This window comes from Echeneis naucrates, chromosome 1 (assembly GCF_900963305.1).
Source record: "Echeneis naucrates chromosome 1, fEcheNa1.1, whole genome shotgun sequence".
Lineage (NCBI taxonomy): Eukaryota > Metazoa > Chordata > Actinopteri > Carangiformes > Echeneidae > Echeneis > Echeneis naucrates.
This window is the reverse complement of record NC_042511.1, coordinates 11,848,376-11,870,265: the sequence shown is the minus strand read 5'-3', so window position 1 is coordinate 11,870,265 and position 21,890 is coordinate 11,848,376. Positions and strand designations below refer to the sequence as shown.

Below are 21,890 nucleotides of genomic sequence, written 5' to 3'. Positions count from 1 at the left end.
GACAACAATAAAACAATTTTTATTTTTTTCCCCCTATGGCCTCTTCCCGGTTTCAAATCAAACTGCAGCAGTCCCTGGAGCCCGCCGACATACTGATGAAGAGCTGCGTCAACTTCACTACAAAATGCCAGAACGTGACCGGAACTTGGCACATTTTAATTTAAAAATAAAAGTACTCCAAACTGAACTTTGTGTGACGTCCTTGCATTTCATTGACAAAATGTTCGACTCGCTGGAGATGTTCAGGCTGCAGAAAGTGTTTTGCAGCTGACACATAGCACAGATCCGCGGTTTAGTAGTAATCTACCTGGCCCTCCACTCCAAAGGAAAGGTATAACTTTGATTTGGAGGTCATATTTTTCCAGTGGATTGGAAAATATACAGTCAGCATGATTCAATGGAATTAAAGACCACTAACAGATTATGGGGGCTGTTGCGATTGACTTTTGCTGCCAAATCCAAGGCGCTTTTGACCGAGTAAATCTGCAGACTGTTACTTTGAAATGTTTGTGGGGGAAGTGAGCTGTGTTCACGCTGCGTGACTTGGTGGCGGACGGCCCGTGTGCGTGTGTGTGTGTGTGTGTGTGTGTGGGGGGGGGGGGGGGCATCAGGAACAAATCCGGCTGTGTGAGACCGGGACCGGGCCGGGTGGATCGAGCAGGTGTCCGGGACGTGAATAGAAAGGGGAGCGGGAGGAGATGGCGACATTAGGGAGGGATCCCCAGATCATCAGAGAACAATCTTTGTGGCTGCCCACGCTGGAAACACTCTCAGACAGAGAGGCCATTTTTCCTTTTGCTGCTTTTAATTTGTTATTCAAGCCAAACACAGTCCTCAAGCTGAAGCCACAAAACATCTGAGTTTTGACACCTGTATGATTTTTTTTATTATGATTGTTTTCTGAGGAACTTTACAAGCACTCATTAATCTAAAGTGGGAGAGATCAGCCCCCTTTCGTGGTCGTCGTCGTCCTCCTCCTCTTCGTCCCATTTCAGCCTACACACCAGGATCAGAGCCACATTAGGGGTAATGGAGGACCAGGGCCATCTGATGCCAGGTCACATTGGACTGGTCACTGGCATGTCTCAGGAGGATGCAGGTGATCCTGACGACATAGGGAAACACCATAACCTCAGCCAGCCACAGCAGCACATGGGCGACATCCTCCAGCAGATCATGACCATCACAGATGAGAGTCTGGATGAGGCCCAGGCCAGGTAATAACAGAGGTCCCAGAAACCCATGGAAGGAAATAGACATGCCATCACAGTATCCCCCTTAGATGCACATTAAACATGCTGTAATTCACTGTAATCAACCCCCATTCTCCCACCCCTAAATCTGTGTGCCTCCTTTCCAGCTGTGGACCACCAAACATTAACAGTGGCTGCTTTTCCATGAGCAATTAACAACTTCGAATATGAGCTAAATCACTCATGTTTTCTAAATGATCATCCCAATGCTTCATGAACAGCCTCTGACAGACAGGCCTGTCATGCTGAATAACATAACCAGCACAAAAGTGGAATGGTAGCGCTCCAAGTCTGACTTGCGATCCCTGTGAAGCTGCCTCCTTTCTCATCCATCACTTTTAATATCACGGTGAGACCTCTGTGTTACTACTAAGTCAAAATAAAATATTACAACATGAAATGATGAATTGTATCATGCCAAAGACAATCGTCTACACAACACATCTATTGGAGGAGGAAAATCTTCTTACAGAAAGTAAAGCTGGATAAATGAAACTTTTATTGGGCCTTCTTGTCTCTCATGATCCAAGGTCATGTCTTAAGCTGGTTATTTATCTTTATTTTCGGCTCTATTCAATTTTATTTATTTATTCTGCCAAATTATGTGTTTGATTTAAGTGACGTGCCACAAAGAATCCAGAATATATAAAAACAGAATTTCTCCATTTCTATCTTGCTATATTATAATTTCTTCACTTCGATATGAAAAAGAGAATGGCTTATGTTTATGCGTTCGACTGCCACATTAACAAGCACTCCACAATTTAGAGAAAATTTTGTCACAGGAGGAGTGTTTTCAGCAGACTGACGTGTTACCAAATTTTCAACTTCAGCAGCTGTCAAGTAGGTGAACTTGAGAGTTAATATGGAGGAAAAGAAGTAAAGATCTCTGAGTGAGAAACTGAAAGTGATGTCACACCATCCCATTAGAAATTAAGATTCGCAGTTTATCAGAATGGTAGAGGTTATTTACCTCACACTACCCCATAATGCCCATTGGCTCAGAGTTTCTCTCGTTCCTTTTTTCTTTTCTCACTAAAGTGAGTGAATTCAGAATTGACAGACATGCGCTCAGGCCTGTTTTCAGTCAGGTCAGTTCATCACCAGCTCACTATGCGTCTGCATGACCTATTTTTGTTGGAATTCAGTGACAGCAACCTGTAGACTGTAAAACGCACCTGCAAATCTAACAGGCTCTTTCTCTGCCTTTTGTTTCCGCACAAGGAAACATGCTTTAAACTGCCACAGAATGAAACCAGCCCTATTCAGTGTCCTGTTTGAGATGAAAGAAAAGACAGGTGAGTTGGCCACAGTGGGTCACTTGTTTTTATTTATTTATTTGTATTTTTCACAGAGGCCAGTGAAGAAAAAGTTTGCATGCTGATGACTTTGCACTCCCCACTATAGATTGTATTACCTCCACAGTTCACATTCTGTATGTTGAACTTTATGTTTCAGGTTTATAGCAGCTTCATCAGACCAGGTCATCTGTGAATATAAAGGAAATATAAAGGAAATCATGAAAATAAATTCATGATATGTTGCAGATGTTATTAATGCCTTTGATATTGAGCCTCATGATGACACATCTGACAGAGACTGAGAGAGAGATTGGAGACGGAAAAACAGATTTTATATTAGTCCAGCTCCACTTTCCTAGCCTCCATTCACATCTTGCTACTTGTTATTAATGCATTGTCTCTCTTTCTCCCTCTCTTGCTCTTGTGCTCAGTGTGTTGCACTCTCGCGCCTTCAGTTTGTGGTGGGATATTTCTATAGCTCATCTGCTGCTGGCTGCCTTGGTGGTTTTTGGTGATGATCTCCTCCAAATGGTCAGATGGTGAAAAGGCTAGAGTTTCTCAGTCAAGGCTTTTGACTGAGAAATTCATGGGAGCAACAGGATCATCTAATCTGGGTGATTAATATTAGGAAGTTAAGATGATGCAATGTTGATGTAGCAATAATTTCTTGTTAATTACGAAGATAAACTGAGTTGTGTGAGGATCATTTATAAAAATACCAAAATGTTAGCTCCTGACTTGGTCCTCCTGCAGTCCCACCATGCTCCGGTGCACAGCTGGGGTCTTGAATTTACGGTGAAGTTCATTTACTGGAGAGCTCCTTCCACACAAGCCACCGAAAAGTAATAAATATATTCTTGCCTTCTTTCATTCACTAATTCTGAAACAAAGACACTTGAGTTTGGCAATATGGGGTGTCGACAGTTTCCAGTTCAACTTGTTGTCTTTCTGATTCACACTCATTCAACTTTTTCACACTCCCACAGCTTGTATTTACAGACCTGCGAAGATGCAAATCCCATGAGAATCTCAAAAACCAACAGTCTCCATCTCTTAGTACCTTGTGACTCCGCTTTTGTTTTTGGCACCATGTCCATTTTCACCTGCTGATGATGCAGTTCTTTTAAAATGGGTCTAAGATATATAGTTCAATTTTTTTATTTAAAAAGGTGTGCCTACTTGTGTCCAATGTACTTAAACAGACGTGAACAGGAAGTTTGTTAGCAGCAATTTCTAGTAGTGCATTACTACAGATTTGGTGATTAACTGAGTCTCTATGGCATAGGACAGTCTATGTGGGGCTGGCTAAAAATAGAGTAAGGCGACCTTGTAAAAAATATTCAACTGTGTGGCTCACAAGTGTGCAGGAAGGAATAGTTGGAAATGGAGACATACCAATAGCCAGCAGCCAATTAGATAGTGTAGCACAAAGACTGGAAACAGGGTTGTGTGATGCTTACACTTTTTTTTTTTTTTTTGGAGGTTAACTGGTAGATTACAGATCCTGTGAGAAAAAGGCTGAAAAAGGGTGATGGGCAGTTGTTTTTTCCTTTTCCTTTCAGCAGCAGTTTTCTGGTGTTATCCACTCCCTGCTCCACCCTGTTACCTTCCTATATTTCCTGTTTCCTCTTTTTTCCCTCCTTTACCATTTGTCAAGTTATTTCACATATAGCACACTATCTGATATTACACCCCTGTTGCACAGGGTGTGACAGTGCACGATACAGGCCAGACAGAGAAGCAATATGTAGTAGAGAGTATAGTGCGGGGACAGACTGATGGATGAGTCGGTGGTGTAGGCTCTAATGGTGTTGTCTCCTGACCAGACAGTTGAAATTCTCCAGACCCCCTGAGTCCTGTCAGACTTTGCTATAAACACACTCGGTCGGGGGACAAGTTCACCACCTACATCCTTAATTGGAGTGACAAAGCTACATTTACTCTGCCAGGCCGCATCTCAAACCGTATGTGTGAATATTTGCCCAGTGTCGCTCTATCAATCAGTCACGCACTCACTCAGTGTTAGAGGTTGGTCCAAACTAATTATGGCTTCATTAACATTAATGGGATCTGACCTGCCTCAGATATCTGTCATTCTTTCTCTCTCAGTCACTCAGTCACTGCCACTCACTTTCCTGTCATGACAAATTTTTCTTATGTAACCAGTTGCCTCACCAAGCTAAAAGTCCAATGCAGTCGTCCGAGAACTGTATTGTTAAATTTCTCCTTTTCGTGAGTAGCTATAAGATGGATGTTAAATTATGATGAGAGAAAGTAATAGAGGGGTTAGGAAGATCCTCTTTGTCCAGACTTGTGAGACACAGAATGATTCTCAGAGTCTTATCACTCTCAGACATACAGTGTACTTATTGTAGTATTGCTTTATTCTTACGGAGGGGTGAAAATGTGTGTGTTTGTGAGTATGCGTGTGTGCTTGAGAGGTAAGTCAGATGTGCTTGGGAGGCTGCGATTGCCCCCGTTAAAGGATTATGAATGTTAGATGATCCCAGGAACTACCTTGTAATTGCTACCTAATTTGCATAACAGCACAAATTAATGACCTCTCAAATGAGCTCTCATTTTTCACAGGCTCTTTATTCACTCCTTAAGAGCTGATGTTAATTACGGCCACTGTGTATGCGTATGTGTGCAGGCGCGGGGATTCTTGTGTATATTTGTCTTTTTTCGGCTAGAGGATGCCAAGAAAATCCTGCATCACTGCCACAACAACTGCTCCTGTTTTTCTTAAACTTCCCCCGTCAGTGTGTTTTTGTTGTCTGTGTCTTCTCCTCTCTCACTCCAGTGGCCCCAGTGAACAGATGCTTCTGTAGACTTGCTCTTTATTCACACCTAAAGCAAACAGAGTTGCGCAAACAGAGCTGTAACTGAAGATTCCTCCAACATCCAGCTATCCTGTTTGAATGAGTGATGCTGGATGGGAAAATGAGAAAAATAGGTTTGTTTGATGCAGTGCTTGCCAACCTGTGGCTGGGCTGGCTCTGAGATATCTAAGGTGGACTGACAAATCATTTGCATTTGCATTGTATTGAAGAAAAGATAGTCACGAGACAGATGGTTAACCAACAAATGATTACCCCACGTATCAAAAAGAGAAGTTCACCTTCCCCTGCTTTTATTTCAGTCTCAAATAAAAATGCTTCAAACAGGCAATGTGGCCTGTGTTTGTTTAGTAGGATGGGTCAACTCTTTTGAGATTTTCATGAATTGGAAAAGTATGGGAGCTGCTGTTCTAATGATGTTCTCCTGCCATGGAAATTATGTGTGTGTGGATCTATGTAGAAATCTTGTAGCTGGAAAACCTCCATCAAAACCATCAGTTTGTCCCAACTTTAATAAAGATTTAACGTACGCCTAACTCCAAAACATTTTTTTCTCATCTTAATCTCAGTTTGGGTACATGGCAACACCCAGTGCATATATTTGTCCTGCGCTTGTAATACAGAAATTATTCAAAAAAAGCTGCAAAGAAACTATAAATAATGTAAAAATATCCCATTTGTGTGTTTATGGACACACTGAAGCATTGCTAACAGAGATTAGCATTTGGAAGCAAATGCCAGAAGGTTGTATTCATAGTCTCGACTGATGCTGTGTATTCGTTCCAACGTACTTTTATTATAGTGTTATACAAGAAGAATGTACAAAATTATTGTTCTGTTTCCTGTTTGCTCTTTTCTCCTGTTAATATCTCCATTGGTAAATGCCAGTGCTTTTGTTTACACTAAAACTTAATGTTCAGATAAATCAGTTAGAATATAGCTCACTCCATCCGAGGCCATGACACTTTCTATCCGGGTTTCCAGCCCTGAGTATCCGAGGCATCAAAGAAGAGGAGCCTCCGGACCGTCAGATCATGCGACTGGACAACATGCTGTTAGCAGAGGGGGTTGCAGGGGGTCCAGAGAAAGGCGCAGTTTCTCAGGTGGATCACCTGCTGATGGGGACTTGGAGCATGCAGACTACAGAGAGAAGCTTGCTCAGATATGACAGATCTACCACACTGAGCTGGAGAAATATGAGCAGGTTTGTGATTTTAGCAAAAAAGACGTTTTACCAAAACCTGTGAACAGCAATAATCAGCAAAGCTATGTGAACACATCATGCAATGAATTCACCAGCCATGTGATGAACCTGCTGAGGGAACAGTCCCGTACACGACCCATCTCACCCAAAGAGATCGAGCGAATGGTGGAGCTCATCCACCGCAAGTTCAGCGCCATCCAGATGCAGCTAAAGCAGAGCACATGTGAAGCTGTCATGATCCTACGCTCTAGGTTCATGGACGCCAGGTTGTTTATGCTGCTCTTGACTGTAGCTCTAATTTCAGTCTTCAGACGTCCAGTTTCCACTTTTCACACTGTGAGGAAGAGTATTTTCTATTTTCTGATGATGCTTGTTGCATCTCTGACAGGCGGAAACGAAGAAACTTCAGCAAGCAGGCGACACAGATTTTGAATGAATATTTTTACTCCCACCTGGCAAACCCCTACCCCAGTGAGAAGGTCAAGGATGAGCTGTCCAAGAAGTGCTCCATCAGTGTTTCCCAGGTCAGAGCATCAAAACACACTGACGACAAAAGAAAATCAATCAACTAAGCAATCAATTGGACATGGATTAGTGTAATGCCTCAAGATGAATCTCTCTCAGGTGGCCAACTGGTTTGGAAATAAGAGGATTCGGTATAAGAAGAACATTGCAAAGTTCCGGGAGGAAGCTAATCTCTATGCCATGAAAACAGCGGTGGATGCTGCTAGTTTGTCTTCACAGACTAGCCAAGCCTCCTCTCCTGCTACACCAAACTCAGGTATACACACACACACACCCCCCCAAAGATGTGTGTTACGGCAGATACTGGAGCCAATCCCGGCTCACACTGGGAAGGGTTAGAGACCACTGACTCGTTTTTAAATCTTTACAATTTAGTCATAAATTAGCCCATTTCCTCGAAGACTTTAACCCCTTTGCGCAGAGGCCCTTTTTGACAATTTTCACCTGTTTTGGTATCACTGCAAGTAAAGCTTTAGAACTTCAGATGTCCTACTCCCAGAACTATGGCTGATAGCTTAAATGAAAGAAGACATCTGTACCTTTACAGCCATTGAATTGAAATATTCTCACGGCGTGAGTGCGTCACTGCCTGTTTGTCCCGTGCGGCTCTGGTCCCGTTACGCAGCCCTTATTTGGGGGGACAAACGGCCCAATCAGGGATTGTTATACGTCTGCGGAGACCTCAGGGCCTCTGCTATTATATTGTTTTCATCGTGACTTTGATTGACAGGAGACGCTGCCTGCGCGTAGTAGATGCGCAGTTTGTCAGCCCAGAGGGGAAAAAAGACAAAATGTCCGATTAACGGGACACGGTGGATAAAATTGAACCGCGGATTATTGTTGGGCACATCTTCTGCTTTAAAATGAGGCCAAGCTTGTGGTTTTATTCGGTGTTTTAGTCGGTGTTTGATCGAAGAATGTTTGTATTTCACGGAGTCAGAAAACTACATGCGACTTTTTTTGTTTTTGGTGAGCAGGCTTGTTGAAACCTTTATCGGGAAATAAACTCCATTTCTGCACTTTGGTGTTGTTTCTGTGACAGTAAACGATTTTTTGGAGGTGAAAGAAACGGGGTAAAGAAATATGTTTACATATGTTTACAGTCCCTTTGTTGTTGTTGTTGTCTGCAGTGAAATTTTCACTAAACCCTGCCTACTATCGCTGTATGAAGCGCGCCTTTCATATGTGTATTAGTTTGGGACGTTCCATTGCGCTTTCCGTACACCCAGCTGTGTTTCTATTTGCGTTTCTTCTTTAAGTACGCACGACTCAACAGTAAATCAGCGTAAAGGGGAACAGGAACTTGGGGGAACCGAACCGGTTGACACACCGGCACGAGCTATTTTCTGTTCCATTTACTGCCAAAATGGCGGCGTAAACAAAGGAAGTCACGTGACATCCCCGAGAACTGGGTCTATGGATCTGAATGTCTGTCTGAAATGTTACTTCGAAGAAATCTTACAATAATAAAATTATTGATTGAAAAAGAGCGAGAGCCTGTTTCCATAAAAAAAAAAAAGAATACATCTGTAGTTTTCAGCCTCCTACACATCCATATAAGGGCATATCCTGCGTCATTCCACAGCTGCGTCATTGAGGACGTCACAGATCTCTCGGCACAGAGGGTGTAAGCTGGAGCTCCAGCTGTTTATCTGTTTGTAGCTGAGGAGCAGCTACCGGCATATGGATGGGTGGCAGTCCGCCGGGGGCACCCCGTCCTCCTCCGCCGGCCCGAGGGCCTTGGGGACCGGCAGAGGACGGTGGGGACACCCGCCCAGCCAGCTAGACCAACCCACTTTGGGTTGCGTGTTGGCGGAGGAGCAAAATTATTGCCCCTCCGCCGACATGCATGCACACTAACGTAAGCGTTAGTGTGTGCACACTAACACCTTGTGTGTGTTAGTGTGCACAATAAACCAACACATGTACTGATCACTAACGTAAGCGTTAGTGTGTGCACACTAACACACACAAAGTGTTAGTGTACACAATAAACCAACACATGTACTGCACACTAACGTAAGCGTTAGTATGTGCACACTAACACTTTGTGTGTGTGTTAGTGTGCACAATAAACCAACACGTGTACTGCACACTAACGTAAGCGTTAGTGTGTTCACACTAACACACACAAAGTGTTAGTGTGCACAATAAACTAACACATGCACTGAGAAAATATCCACGATAGGCTGACGTAAGGATAAGAATTATTTTTCACATGAAATCAGTGGAGATTGCGATCGCAGTCCCCCACTACCGGAAATTATGCAGTCGAGAATCCCACATCTGGGGGATTCTTGACTGCAAAAAATAAATAAAAATTTTTTTGTACGGACCACTGCGAATTCCCCAAATGTGGATATTTTCTCAGTACATGCGTTGGTTTATTGTGCACACTAACACACACAAAGTGTTAGTGTATGTATGTATGTAACACTTTATGTGACATATATTTGATTTAAACCTATGCTTTATGAATGTGTTACCTTTATGAAATAAAGTCTGGCACAGGTATGTGGATCCAAAGATCGACAGGACTCCAAATGCATACTTTTTTACGCTCACATAAGTGTCGTCTATGGCCTTTTTTGAGCCACAGACCGGTTCAATGTCAGGCAGTATTCCCACAGACCGGCATTTAAGGTGTGGCGGATACATGCAACAAAATAAAACGATACGATCGGCATAAAAACTGTGCAATTTCCTAAACATCACAATACACGTGAATCCCCTGTGCACTCGTATGCAACTTTATTAGCAGCGTCCTCGTAACATCCTGGCAATGAAGCTTTCATTTCATGGAAGTCGCAGGCTCTTCTTCTGTCTCCTCACTGGGCCTTTTCCCCTTTTCGTTATGGAGAAATGGCTTGTAGCCACGATGTATGATCCTCATCCTACCTGGATTATTTCTGCATAACGATCGGGTCATTCTACATCATACATCGTGGCCGTATTATTACCTGGAACACGCATTAGCTTGTAGCCAGAGTTTGGATGTCTTCTGTGGACATCACTTACAACAACACGGTCCAACTCCTCATCACCGAATACAGGTCCGTCTGCCTGCGCGCACGCACGCGCACACACACACACACACACACACACACACACACACACACACACACACACACAAAACATTAACAAAGAGTAATGTCCCGGTCCTTGTGTGTGTTTTTGTGTCTGAAGAGGTGGAGTACTTCTAAATTTGCGGTCAATATCTTTGTGCAGAAATAAAGCCAACATGTTAAATAAATTCCTTTACTGGTCTAGTCTGTGGACGCGTCCTGTCTCCGGTCTAGTCTCGGTCCGTTCCTGGAGGGGTGCCAGACCGGTCTGGTCTGGTTCGGCCTAGGTCCTGGGGGGGGCGCCGTATCTGCATTAGCCCAGTCCATTACTCGCAACCAATTAACTCCGTAGACACGTTCAGGTGCCCACACCGGGAATGGACCTTTACATACATACACATTACATCCATCATTACATACATTTATACATTTAGGGTTACAGTAAATCATACAATCACCATTACATTTACATCATGTATACATATTAACATCATCACTAACCCCGGGGTTACATTACATCAACTACATTATACATTACATCCACATCAGCTACCCTAGCCAGGAATCGAACCCACTCACACCTAGGTGCGGGGCGGCAGCGTTACCGCTGCGCCACAGCGCTGCTCGAGTTGCAGCATACATTTGCGCTGCTTCACCATTTCACATTTACGTCACCTGACCTAACCGTGATGACGTGTCGCCCAGAGTGGGCTGCGATTGGCTCCAGCATCCCACGTGACCTCTTCTTATTAGCTTCGGTCCACGCCTGTTGATTTGTTTATAATTTTTATGAGTAAATAAATACCATGCTTTGTTGCTGAATTTTTCTTGTGTATATGCTACAGTTTAACTGGTTGATCGAACAATGATAATTATGTAGACCTTTAGCCTATTTTATGGGCATGTCGTGCAAGAGATAACAGAAAATGTATAGGCTTTCGGGGAAAAAATATTTTAAGTGTTCAGTGATTGGATCATTGACTTTCCTATAAATCATGCACTTGCTTGCAACTAACCTAGGACATAACCTAATTTCCCAACCCAGTTTCCCAAAGGGCAGCCAGGATGAGCGTTTGTCATTTGAGTGTATGTTCATTATGGTAAAATGGACAAACTTGTGTTCAACGAGTTCGTGAATTATGAAACATGCGGACACTATCCGGTGGGTGTTTCTGGGGAGCAGAAATATGTCATTTGCAGGCGTTCCGCCCGTTTCCAAATGAGCGATAAGCAATAGTTACGTTATACGTCAAAAATAATGTCATCAATCCGTCAGTTCAGCATGCTAACCAGTTAGCTAACCAGTTAGCTAGCAGTCCATTTCGAAGCAACTAACTAGTCTAAGTGATCCACAGTGAGGTTTACTTAACGTAGGCTACTCTCACACAGCTATGCTAGCTGGAATCCATTTACACAAAGATCGACAAAGAATGGCCGAACAAATGCATTCTCAATTTATTTTGTTCTATAATAAATACCATACCAGTAACCCACACATTGGCTAGTTCCATTGCGCTTTCCGTACACCCAGCTGTGTTTCTATTTGCGTTTCTTCTTTAAGTACGCACGACTCAACAGTAAATCAGCGTAAAGGGGAACAGGAACTTGGGGGAACCGAACCGGTTGACACACCGGCACGAGCTATTTTCTGTTCCATTTACTGCCAAAATGGCGGCGTAAACAAAGGAAGTCACGTGACATCCCCGAGAACTGGGTCTATGGATCTGAATGTCTGTCTGAAATGTTACTTCGAAGAAATCTTACAATAATAAAATTATTGATTGAAAAAGAGCGAGAGCCTGTTTCCATAAAAAAAAAAAAGAATACATCTGTAGTTTTCAGCCTCCTACACATCCATATAAGGGCATATCCTGCGTCATTCCACAGCTGCGTCATTGAGGACGTCACAGATCTCTCGGCACAGAGGGTGTAAGCTGGAGCTCCAGCTGTTTATCTGTTTGTAGCTGAGGAGCAGCTACCGGCATATGGATGGGTGGCAGTCCGCCGGGGGCACCCCGTCCTCCTCCGCCGGCCCGAGGGCCTTGGGGACCGGCAGAGGACGGTGGGGACACCCGCCCAGCCAGCTAGACCAACCCACTTTGGGTTGCGTGTTGGCGGAGGAGCAAAATTATTGCCCCTCCGCCGACATGCATGCACACTAACGTAAGCGTTAGTGTGTGCACACTAACACCTTGTGTGTGTTAGTGTGCACAATAAACCAACACATGTACTGATCACTAACGTAAGCGTTAGTGTGTGCACACTAACACACACAAAGTGTTAGTGTACACAATAAACCAACACATTTACAACACATTCTTGACTGCAAAAAATAAATAAAAATTTTTTTGTACGGACCACTGCGAATTCCCCAAATGTGGATATTTTCTCAGTACATGCGTTGGTTTATTGTGCACACTAACACACACAAAGTGTTAGTGTATGTATGTATGTAACACTTTATGTGACATATATTTGATTTAAACCTATGCTTTATGCTTTTTTTTCTTATCCTTACGTCAGCCTATCGTGGATATTTTCTCAGTACATGTGTTGGTTTATTGTGCACACTAACACACACAAGGTGTTAGTGTGCACACACTAACGCTTACGTTAGTGTGCATGCATGTCGGCGGAGGGGCAATAATTTTGCTCCTCCGCCAACACGCAACCCAAAGTGGGTTGGTCTAGCTGGCTGGGCGGGTGTCCCCACCGTCCTCTGCCGGTCCCCAAGGCCCTCGGGCCGGCGGAGGAGGACGGGGTGCCCCCGGCGGACTGCCACCCATCCATATGCCGGTAGCTGCTCCTCAGCTACAAACAGATAAACAGCTGGAGCTCCAGCTTACACCCTCTGTGCCGAGAGATCTGTGACGTCCTCAATGACGCAGCTGTGGAATGACGCAGGATATGCCCTTATATGGATGTGTAGGAGGCTGAAAACTACAGATGTATTCTTTTTTTTTTTTATGGAAACAGGCTCTCGCTCTTTTTCAATCAATAATTTTATTATTGTAAGATTTCTTCGAAGTAACATTTCAGACAGACATTCAGATCCATAGACCCAGTTCTCGGGGATGTCACGTGACTTCCTTTGTTTACGCCGCCATTTTGGCAGTAAATGGAACAGAAAATAGCTCGTGCCGGTGTGTCAACCGGTTCGGTTCCCCCAAGTTCCTGTTCCCCTTTACGCTGATTTACTGTTGAGTCGTGCGTACTTAAAGAAGAAACGCAAATAGAAACACAGCTGGGTGTACGGAAAGCGCAATGGAACTAGCCAATGTGTGGGTTACTGGTATGGTATTTATTATAGAACAAAATAAATTGAGAATGCATTTGTTCGGCCATTCTTTGTCGATCTTTGTGTAAATGGATTCCAGCTAGCATAGCTGTGTGAGAGTAGCCTACGTTAAGTAAACCTCACTGTGGATCACTTAGACTAGTTAGTTGCTTCGAAATGGACTGCTAGCTAACTGGTTAGCTAACTGGTTAGCATGCTGAACTGACGGATTGATGACATTATTTTTGACGTATAACGTAACTATTGCTTATCGCTCATTTGGAAACGGGCGGAACGCCTGCAAATGACATATTTCTGCTCCCCAGAAACACCCACCGGATAGTGTCCGCATGTTTCATAATTCACGAACTCGTTGAACACAAGTTTGTCCATTTTACCATAATGAACATACACTCAAATGACAAACGCTCATCCTGGCTGCCCTTTGGGAAACTGGGTTGGGAAATTAGGTTATGTCCTAGGTTAGTTGCAAGCAAGTGCATGATTTATAGGAAAGTCAATGATCCAATCACTGAACACTTAAAATATTTTTTCCCCGAAAGCCTATACATTTTCTGTTATCTCTTGCACGACATGCCCATAAAATAGGCTAAAGGTCTACATAATTATCATTGTTCGATCAACCAGTTAAACTGTAGCATATACACAAGAAAAATTCAGCAACAAAGCATGGTATTTATTTACTCATAAAAATTATAAACAAATCAACAGGCGTGGACCGAAGCTAATAAGAAGAGGTCACGTGGGATGCTGGAGCCAATCGCAGCCCACTCTGGGCGACACGTCATCACGGTTAGGTCAGGTGACGTAAATGTGAAATGGTGAAGTAGCGCAAATGTATGCTGCAACTCGAGCAGCGCTGTGGCGCAGCGGTAACGCTGCCGCCCCGCACCTAGGTGTGAGTGGGTTCGATTCCTGGCTAGGGTAGCTGATGTGGATGTAATGTATAATGTAGTTGATGTAATTTAACCCCGGGGTTAGTGATTATGTTAATATGTATACATGATGTAAATGTAATGGTGATTGTATGATTTACTGTAACCCTAAATGTATAAATGTATGTAATGATGGATGTAATGTGTATGTATGTAAAGGTCCATTCCCGGTGTGGGCACCTGAACGTGTCTACGGAGTTAATTGGTTGCGAGTAATGGACTGGGCTAATGCAGATACGGCGCCCCCCCCAGGACCTAGGCCGAACCAGACCAGACCGGTCTGGCACCCCTCCAGGAACGGACCGAGACTAGACCGGAGACAGGACGCGTCCACAGACTAGACCAGTAAAGCGAACGAGTCACCTTATTTTAGTGAAAGATTATGTAATATTTGAGTACTTGTTTTCTTGTTTTCTTCCTAATTGTAACACCCCCCACACACACACACATACACATACAACAAATGATTTGGCCACCGATCCTTCGCTAAGCCCCGCCCCCATTGGTTACTGTTGCTATGCTAGTGTGTTGTTGTCTGACGTTCGGTAGAAAAATGTCCAGTCAGCATCAGTCCATCATCCAGTGATCTGAAAGGAAAATAAAGAAGAATAAGAAAATAAAGGGTTGAGAATTTTTCTATACAAATGTTTTTTTTAAAGGGTGTGACGGTGAATTTGGGACGAGAAACGTAGAGCGAGGTAACAAACAGGGCCGTTAGCTTGTAAAGTAAGCTAACTGGACAGCTCTAATGCTAACGTCCATTAGCCTAGCTTGTATTAAAGCCCGACACAAAACGTTATCTTAGACAGAAACAGCTGAGTTTGGGAGTTCCATCAGAAAGGAGAGAGATCCAGCTGCAGTCAGGTCACAGAGAAAGTGACATTGGGGGCAGAGGAATTTATTTAACATGTTGGCTTTATTTCTGCACAAACATATTGACCGCAAATTTAGAAGTACTCCACCTCTTCAGACACAAAAACACACACAAGGACCGGGACATTACTCGTTGTTAATGTTTTGTGTGTGCGTGCGTGCGCGCAGGCAGACAGACCTGTATTCTGTGATGAGGAGTTGGACCGTGTTGTTGTAAGTGATGTCCACAGAAGACATCCAAACTCTGGCTACAAGCTAATGCGTGTTCCAGGTAATAATACGGCCACGATGTATGATGTAGAATGACCCGATCGTTATGGAGAAATAATCCAGGTAGGATGAGGATCATACATCGTGGCCATTCTTAACTGGAATACTTACAGACATGGCCACGACGTATAATGCTCATCCTACCTGGATTAATTCTCTGTAACGATCGTGTCATTCTACATCATATATCTTGGTCGTATTATTACTTGGTGTGTATCACCACGTTTCTTCTTTCAGTACTTCAGGAACTTGGGTGGGAACCGAATCGGTTGACACACCTGTGTCAACCACTAGGGGGACTGCACAAAGAGGTTAATACAATCTGACCTTTTTCAACAACCACAGGTGTTGCCCCACCCCCGTCATTAGAAGGTTTCAAGTTCTCTAGCATTGACTTCATTTTACAGGCTGCTCAGTACTTTAGGTGCCCCTTCTTTCAGATGTCCACTGTAATCTGTTTTGTTTTCTCCTGCTTTAATCACAATCAAGATATGACCTGCAGGCTGTACAGCCCTAAATATTTGCAGTGCTTCACGCCTCATACAATTGTAATGTTTGCGTTTGCTTGATATTAAAAACTGTGTGTGTGTGTGTATGTGTGTAAAATCCCCTCACCCTAACCAAGCCCTGTGTTACACACCTGATGAGAGCTGATGAGGAACCATCTTCCTGTTGTCTCCATATGAGTAGCTTCATGGTCAGTCACTATTTCTATGGACATACACACTCTCCAACTGAGTAGTCATGGTAACAGCCTTCCGCTTTGTTCAGACCATTTCCAAAACAAAAGGCAGCCAGCCCATAGTGTACTAAACAGCTGCATTAAAGATGATGACAATGGGATGATGGGATGTACGCAGTTTCTTGTGAAGGTCTCAGCAGATAACAAGTTTGCTCACTATAAAAAAATTAAATACTGTTGTGAAAAGAAGATTTCTTCAATGTGACAATTCAGAGACATGGATACTGCAGATCTGATATGTCAGGTTATTTAAATAACCATAAATGCAGTGTACAACAGATTTACTATTTATAGATTTATTTTTCACTATTTATTTAATTTGGTCCCTTCAACATGTCTGCTTCGGCAGGATGACGACAGCTGTCAGGACATTGGTGATCCCGCCTGCCGCCTCCCCTCGGGCTGAGCACCATGCAGCGTGAACTGTCACCTCCAGCTGATGCTGTACTGTCCCCTCCCTACTCCTCATCCTGCTCCTCCAACTAATACCGACACAGACTGGAGCTTGATGCCCAGCCCAGCTATGAACAGTATCCAGCATTTTTCAAAAAAAAAAGAAAAAAGAAAGATTTCAACTTTTTAAAAGAAATTTGGTTTGTGGTGCTGATCCTATCATCTGCCTCTCCACATGAAAAAAACAAAAAAACGCTAATCACTCCATGGTTTGTTATGGCTTATTAAGTTTGGATACATCATTTTATTTCAAAGAACTTAAACAATAAAAATAGGGCATGTACTCATTTTTAGGCGTTGAACTGGAATAGACTTTATAATATTACTAATATTTTTTTTAGTTTTTTTTACAAAGAGGGTTGTGATAGAAAATCTATAGACAGATTGCAACGTAAACATATAGGCAGAAACAACCAAACCAAATAAAACATTGTCGCTTGTTACCTTTTTGTATCTTTTGTTTATTATTCTGTGAATGTATATGCAATAATACAGATGGACTGGTACTTGTATTAACTGCATGCTTGTAAAGGAACCAAAGTGTTGAGGCTTTAGAAAGAGGAGATCAGGCCTAGTTTTACATGTACATGTGTGAACCTGCACTGGTAAAATGGTGGGAATGGTTATTTCCCACCTTTGGGAGCCATGTGGGATTTCGTTCATCTGTGCCCTCTAGTGTTGAGCTCAGTCACCACATCATTGTCTTCTGGGTAGTTCAGTCTTGTTATGTCGTATGATTTTTCAATACTCCAATAAACACAGACCAGATTTCAAATCTTATTGGTGAAACAAATCTCAATTAGATCTGAATGTAATTTATCTTTATAGGAACTGCTGTGATGCAGATGTTATCTGTGAATTACACCGCTCCCTGCAGAAGTCATAATATTTAAACTAGTAATGTCACATTAGCCAGAAAAGTTTTGACAGTTTTTCACAGTTTGTTATTGTTATTAAAATGTTATTTTTTACCTATTTCTTAAAAGCATACTTTATATTTTTTTATACAGCTCAGCTACAGCAATTTTGTGACGAGCAAAGTACTTTGAGATTCCTGAATTCAAATGCAGTGTTATCAGCTGCTGTCACATGGAGACACATGGAGAGAGCTCTCTACCTGGAAAGCAGATTGATACTCTGAAGGATAAAGTCATGAAATCAGCCACCCAGTGAATTGTTGTCAAACATATAATAGATTTAAAATCACAGTCCAGCTATTAAAATCATCAACATTTAATGTGTATGTTATATCAGTGACACAACACACTTCACATTTAGCCTTTTTCTCTGGATATCATCAACCACTGCAGACAGTTTTAGATTTTGTGAGCAAACAATTGTTAGCTCAAAGAATTTATTATTTTTTTTTTTTTTTCTTTGGGGAAAATTGAAGTGAGCAGCTTCATACGTGACTGATACTGGTGAGTTGTGTTTGAATAAGAGAAGGGGTAATGGTAAGCCAGGGTTAAAGGTTGAAAGTCATTGTACCAAAAAGAGATAGAGGCAGTCGGAGACAGGCAGAAAGTTTGCACGCTGGGGAGAAAGGAATTGTTCACTGCTCATGATGGATTTATCACCTGGAGCTCTGATCCTGTGCTCTCTGCTGTGTGCAGGTAATGAATTTGATTTCATTTTAATGAAAGAGAAACAGCTGCTACAATATGTCAGCTTCTTTTTTCATTTCTCTGCTGATGCAATTTAACTTTAACCTTTAAAGGGATACACAAACTGATGGTCACACAGCAATATGAATACATCTGAAAACTTTAAAACTGTCTCCATTTATCCTTATTTTTTTCCTTTGTTGAGAGAAATTTGTTGGAGAGATTTGAACTTTTGTTTTCTTTTGCTTTGTAATCAATTGGAGCTTTTGTTCAATCACTGTATTTGCTCAGGTTATTTACTTAGGGGTAGTGCTTGTTTATCCTGGCCTGTCTAAAGGTTCACAGACTTGCACTCCACGTGTACGTGTGTGCTTGTGTGTGTGTGCGATGTTACCAGACCTGATCTTTCTGTGCAGTGGCTGGCCAGGCTCCTGTCATCTATGTGGAACCAAAGGCAGCTACCGTGCGCCACGGGGAGTCTGTCAGCTTCAGGTGCCAAGTGGGGGGAGGTGCACAGCCAGTTCAGCTGGAGTGGAGGAGGACCAGTAACCAAGCTTTACCTGGTCAGGGGCAATAACATGCAGGGATAAGTTTTTCTCTCATATTATCACCACATGAGAAGCTGAAACTGATCGTTTGTATAGTTTGTTGCTGTCGTTTGCTCACCTCCTGTTTCATTTTGTGGTCAAGATTCTCTCAAGAGCTCTGTTTTCCCTGCAGACAACGCAAAGACTGGTCCAGATGGCTCGGTGCTAACCATTGCTAACAGCCGACCTGCAAACCAGGGGCAGTACCGCTGTGTGGCATCCAACTCTGCAGGCCGCAGCATTGCCACAGCTGTGCTCAATGTCAAACGTGAGCTTGTCTTTGCATGTCTGTACCTCTACAACTATATGTGATCACTGTCAAGTTATTTGACAATTTTATCTGGCCTCCCTTTTATTAGAAAAAAAAAAGGCACTTGATTTTTCTTAAACTTTTGGCTTTAGACTTTCTGTATTTCAGTTTTGATTTGTGTCATCTTTTTATTTATTTTTTACAAATATATTTAAAAGGAATTATATGAGTAATTCAAGACAATTCACAGACTGGACAAAAATAGTCTTTTTCCCCCATCAAGTTCATCAATCATTTGTTGACTGAAAACTGACAGGAAGTTGACTGAATATGAATAACACTGAATTTTAATTTCTGGATAAAATATTGACCATGTTATCCACCCGTCCAGCTGTGGGTGAGCCGTGTGTACCTGCACCAGGTATTATTTTAAAGCACATGGTTTGGATTCAGTATGTACCAATATGGCCTGTGAAGGGATATCCAGGGATGAACTTATGGAGGATTATCCCCCGACTTTGAGTTAACCCAGCTCACAGAATTCATGCACAATGACACTTGAATGTTTTGACATTCCCTGTTTTAATAGTCTAGCAGCACGAAACATCCCTGAGGAGTTAAACAGTGCTAAAAGACAGTGGATATTGGACAAACATTTTCTGTCCAGAAATGAAACTCCAAAGAGATGTGAGACTAGGGTCATGACCTGTCAGTGTGGTGGCTTGTGTCCTACCTCAGATGCTCCTAAGGTGCGCCTGACACCGGCGGGGCCGCTGCGGGTCAGAATAGGTGCTCCTGTGTCAGTGGAGTGTCGCGCCACAGGCAGGCCACACCCAACGCTGAAATGGACACGGCAAGGCTCCACCCTGCAATTGGTTACCATGGAAGCAAATGATGTCAACACCATTCAGGTGGAATACGGGTGCATGCTCTTCTAATTCAATGTCTTTTTTTCACTTTAATGAAATAAACGCCACCACTGATGTCTTCCTCAGTGGGCTGCAGTGCGTCCAGAAGACTCAGGAGTTTATATTTGCCAGGCTGAGAACAATGAAGGGACGACAGTGGCCAAAGTTGATATTGTTGTGGAGGGAGGGGCTGGAGCACCAGTGGCCGCAGTGAGCAACACAGAAATGACGGTAGTGGAGGGACAGAGTGTCACAATGGAGTGTCAAGCCAGTGGTAAGACGAAAGTAAGTTTTAATGTGACCTAGTTCTGCTCTCACTTCCCCTTTATGTCTCCTCTCCCTTCAAGGTTCCCCTCCGCCTGTCATTACCTGGTCCAAGCTCCGTGCACCGTTGCCATGGAAACACACCATGGTTGGCGGTGTATTGACGCTGACCAGCGTGGGGCGCCAAGACTCGGGACAATACATCTGTAATGCTACCAACATACATGGCTACAGTGAGGCGTACACGCAGATGGAGGTGGACAGTGAGTGAGCAAAACAGACAAGAATGCAGATGCCCATTCACCTCAGCAGATGGAGATGCAGAATAATTGTCTTGTCTCTGTCCAGCTCCTCCATACGCGACCTGCCTCCCTGAGCAGGTGAGACTTCAGCCGGGTAACTCCCTGCGCTTGCAGTGCCTCGCTCACGGCTCTCATCCTATCCAATTTGTGTGGAGTCGGGCAGGCAGGGCCAGCCTGCCTGCAGGGGCAGAGACCACAAAGGATGGGAGGCTGCAGATAGCCCATGTGAAACTGAGTGACAGTGGAACGTACAAATGCGTTGCCACCAACCACGTTGGCACCAGTGAGGCCACGGCTAAAGTCATCATAAAGGGTGAGATTGCGTTTAAGTCTGGCCTGTTTAAAATCCATCCAAAAATAACTGAAAGAACTGCCTTTCCTCTCTTTCCTGAATCCACTAATCTTGTCCCTTCTCTTTTTCTTCAACAGCTTAATTCATTGTGGTTCCAGTGTTACTGATTGGCAAAACATGTAGAGAGAACTTAAAATTTCTGCCTGAAGCCTGGATCCACCATGGTTGATACTTAAAACAGGGACAATGGTGTCAATGCAGTTTAAAAGTTTGATAATATTGTGCATGTAAGATTAATTTTGTATTTTTATTGAAAATTGCTCATTTTGCAATTGTGTCATATCTGTCCTTGGAAAGTTTTTCTCCTGCAGTTTGTGTATGAGTTGTATCTTTTACTGGAATGCCTCTGGGCCTCGTCTCCCTCCCTTCACAACATCTGCTGAGTTCACACTGTCAGTCGCACTATCAATAGAAAGGAGAACACACACACACACACACACACAAACTAAGAGTGTGCATGCTGACATTAAATCGTAACTCAATCTATAATTCCTGTACTTACTCATTTGGCCAAGGGGGAAAACAGTGTTATTCATAGCAGAGTACCATAGAACATAAATACATCGCTGTGTCATCGCCCAAACATTTGCTAGTAGCAGTTAAATGTTAAAATTTCAGTGTGGGCTGCCAAACTCCTGGCTAATTAAAAATATGGGTAGTAACCAAAGACATAATAATGGTAATTGTCAAATGTCTATTCTAAAGTCTGAAGTTTTTGTTACTTCCTTGTTGGCTTCTTTTTTCAACCTCCGAGGTTGCAGAGTACATTTCACACCTTTTAAAACAGTTTACATTTGCACATTATGCTGCCGCACAGTGTTGCTCTTCTAACTTTTTCTGAAAGTCCCGTAATAATTCAACAAC

The 21,890-nt window shown here is 43.0% G+C and overlaps 1 protein-coding gene and 1 pseudogene across 1 annotated transcript; both read left to right on the top strand.

Moving 5' to 3' along the window:
• The first annotated feature begins 1,029 nt into the window (after positions 1 to 1,029).
• LOC115039088 (pre-B-cell leukemia transcription factor 1-like) lies at positions 1,030 to 8,785 on the top strand (annotated as a pseudogene).
• Positions 8,786 to 18,289: 9,504 nt separating this feature from the next.
• Positions 18,290 to 21,108, top strand: sid4 (secreted immunoglobulin domain 4). The gene is made up of 8 exons (XM_029497275.1): positions 18,290 to 18,372; positions 18,780 to 18,926; positions 19,084 to 19,218; positions 19,939 to 20,111; positions 20,196 to 20,382; positions 20,456 to 20,635; positions 20,721 to 20,987; positions 21,104 to 21,108. The coding sequence occupies exons 1-8, from the start codon at positions 18,321 to 18,323 to the stop codon at positions 21,106 to 21,108; spliced, it is 1,146 nt and encodes a 381-aa protein (XP_029353135.1). The 5' UTR covers positions 18,290 to 18,320.
• The last annotated feature ends 782 nt before the right edge of the window (positions 21,109 to 21,890 follow it).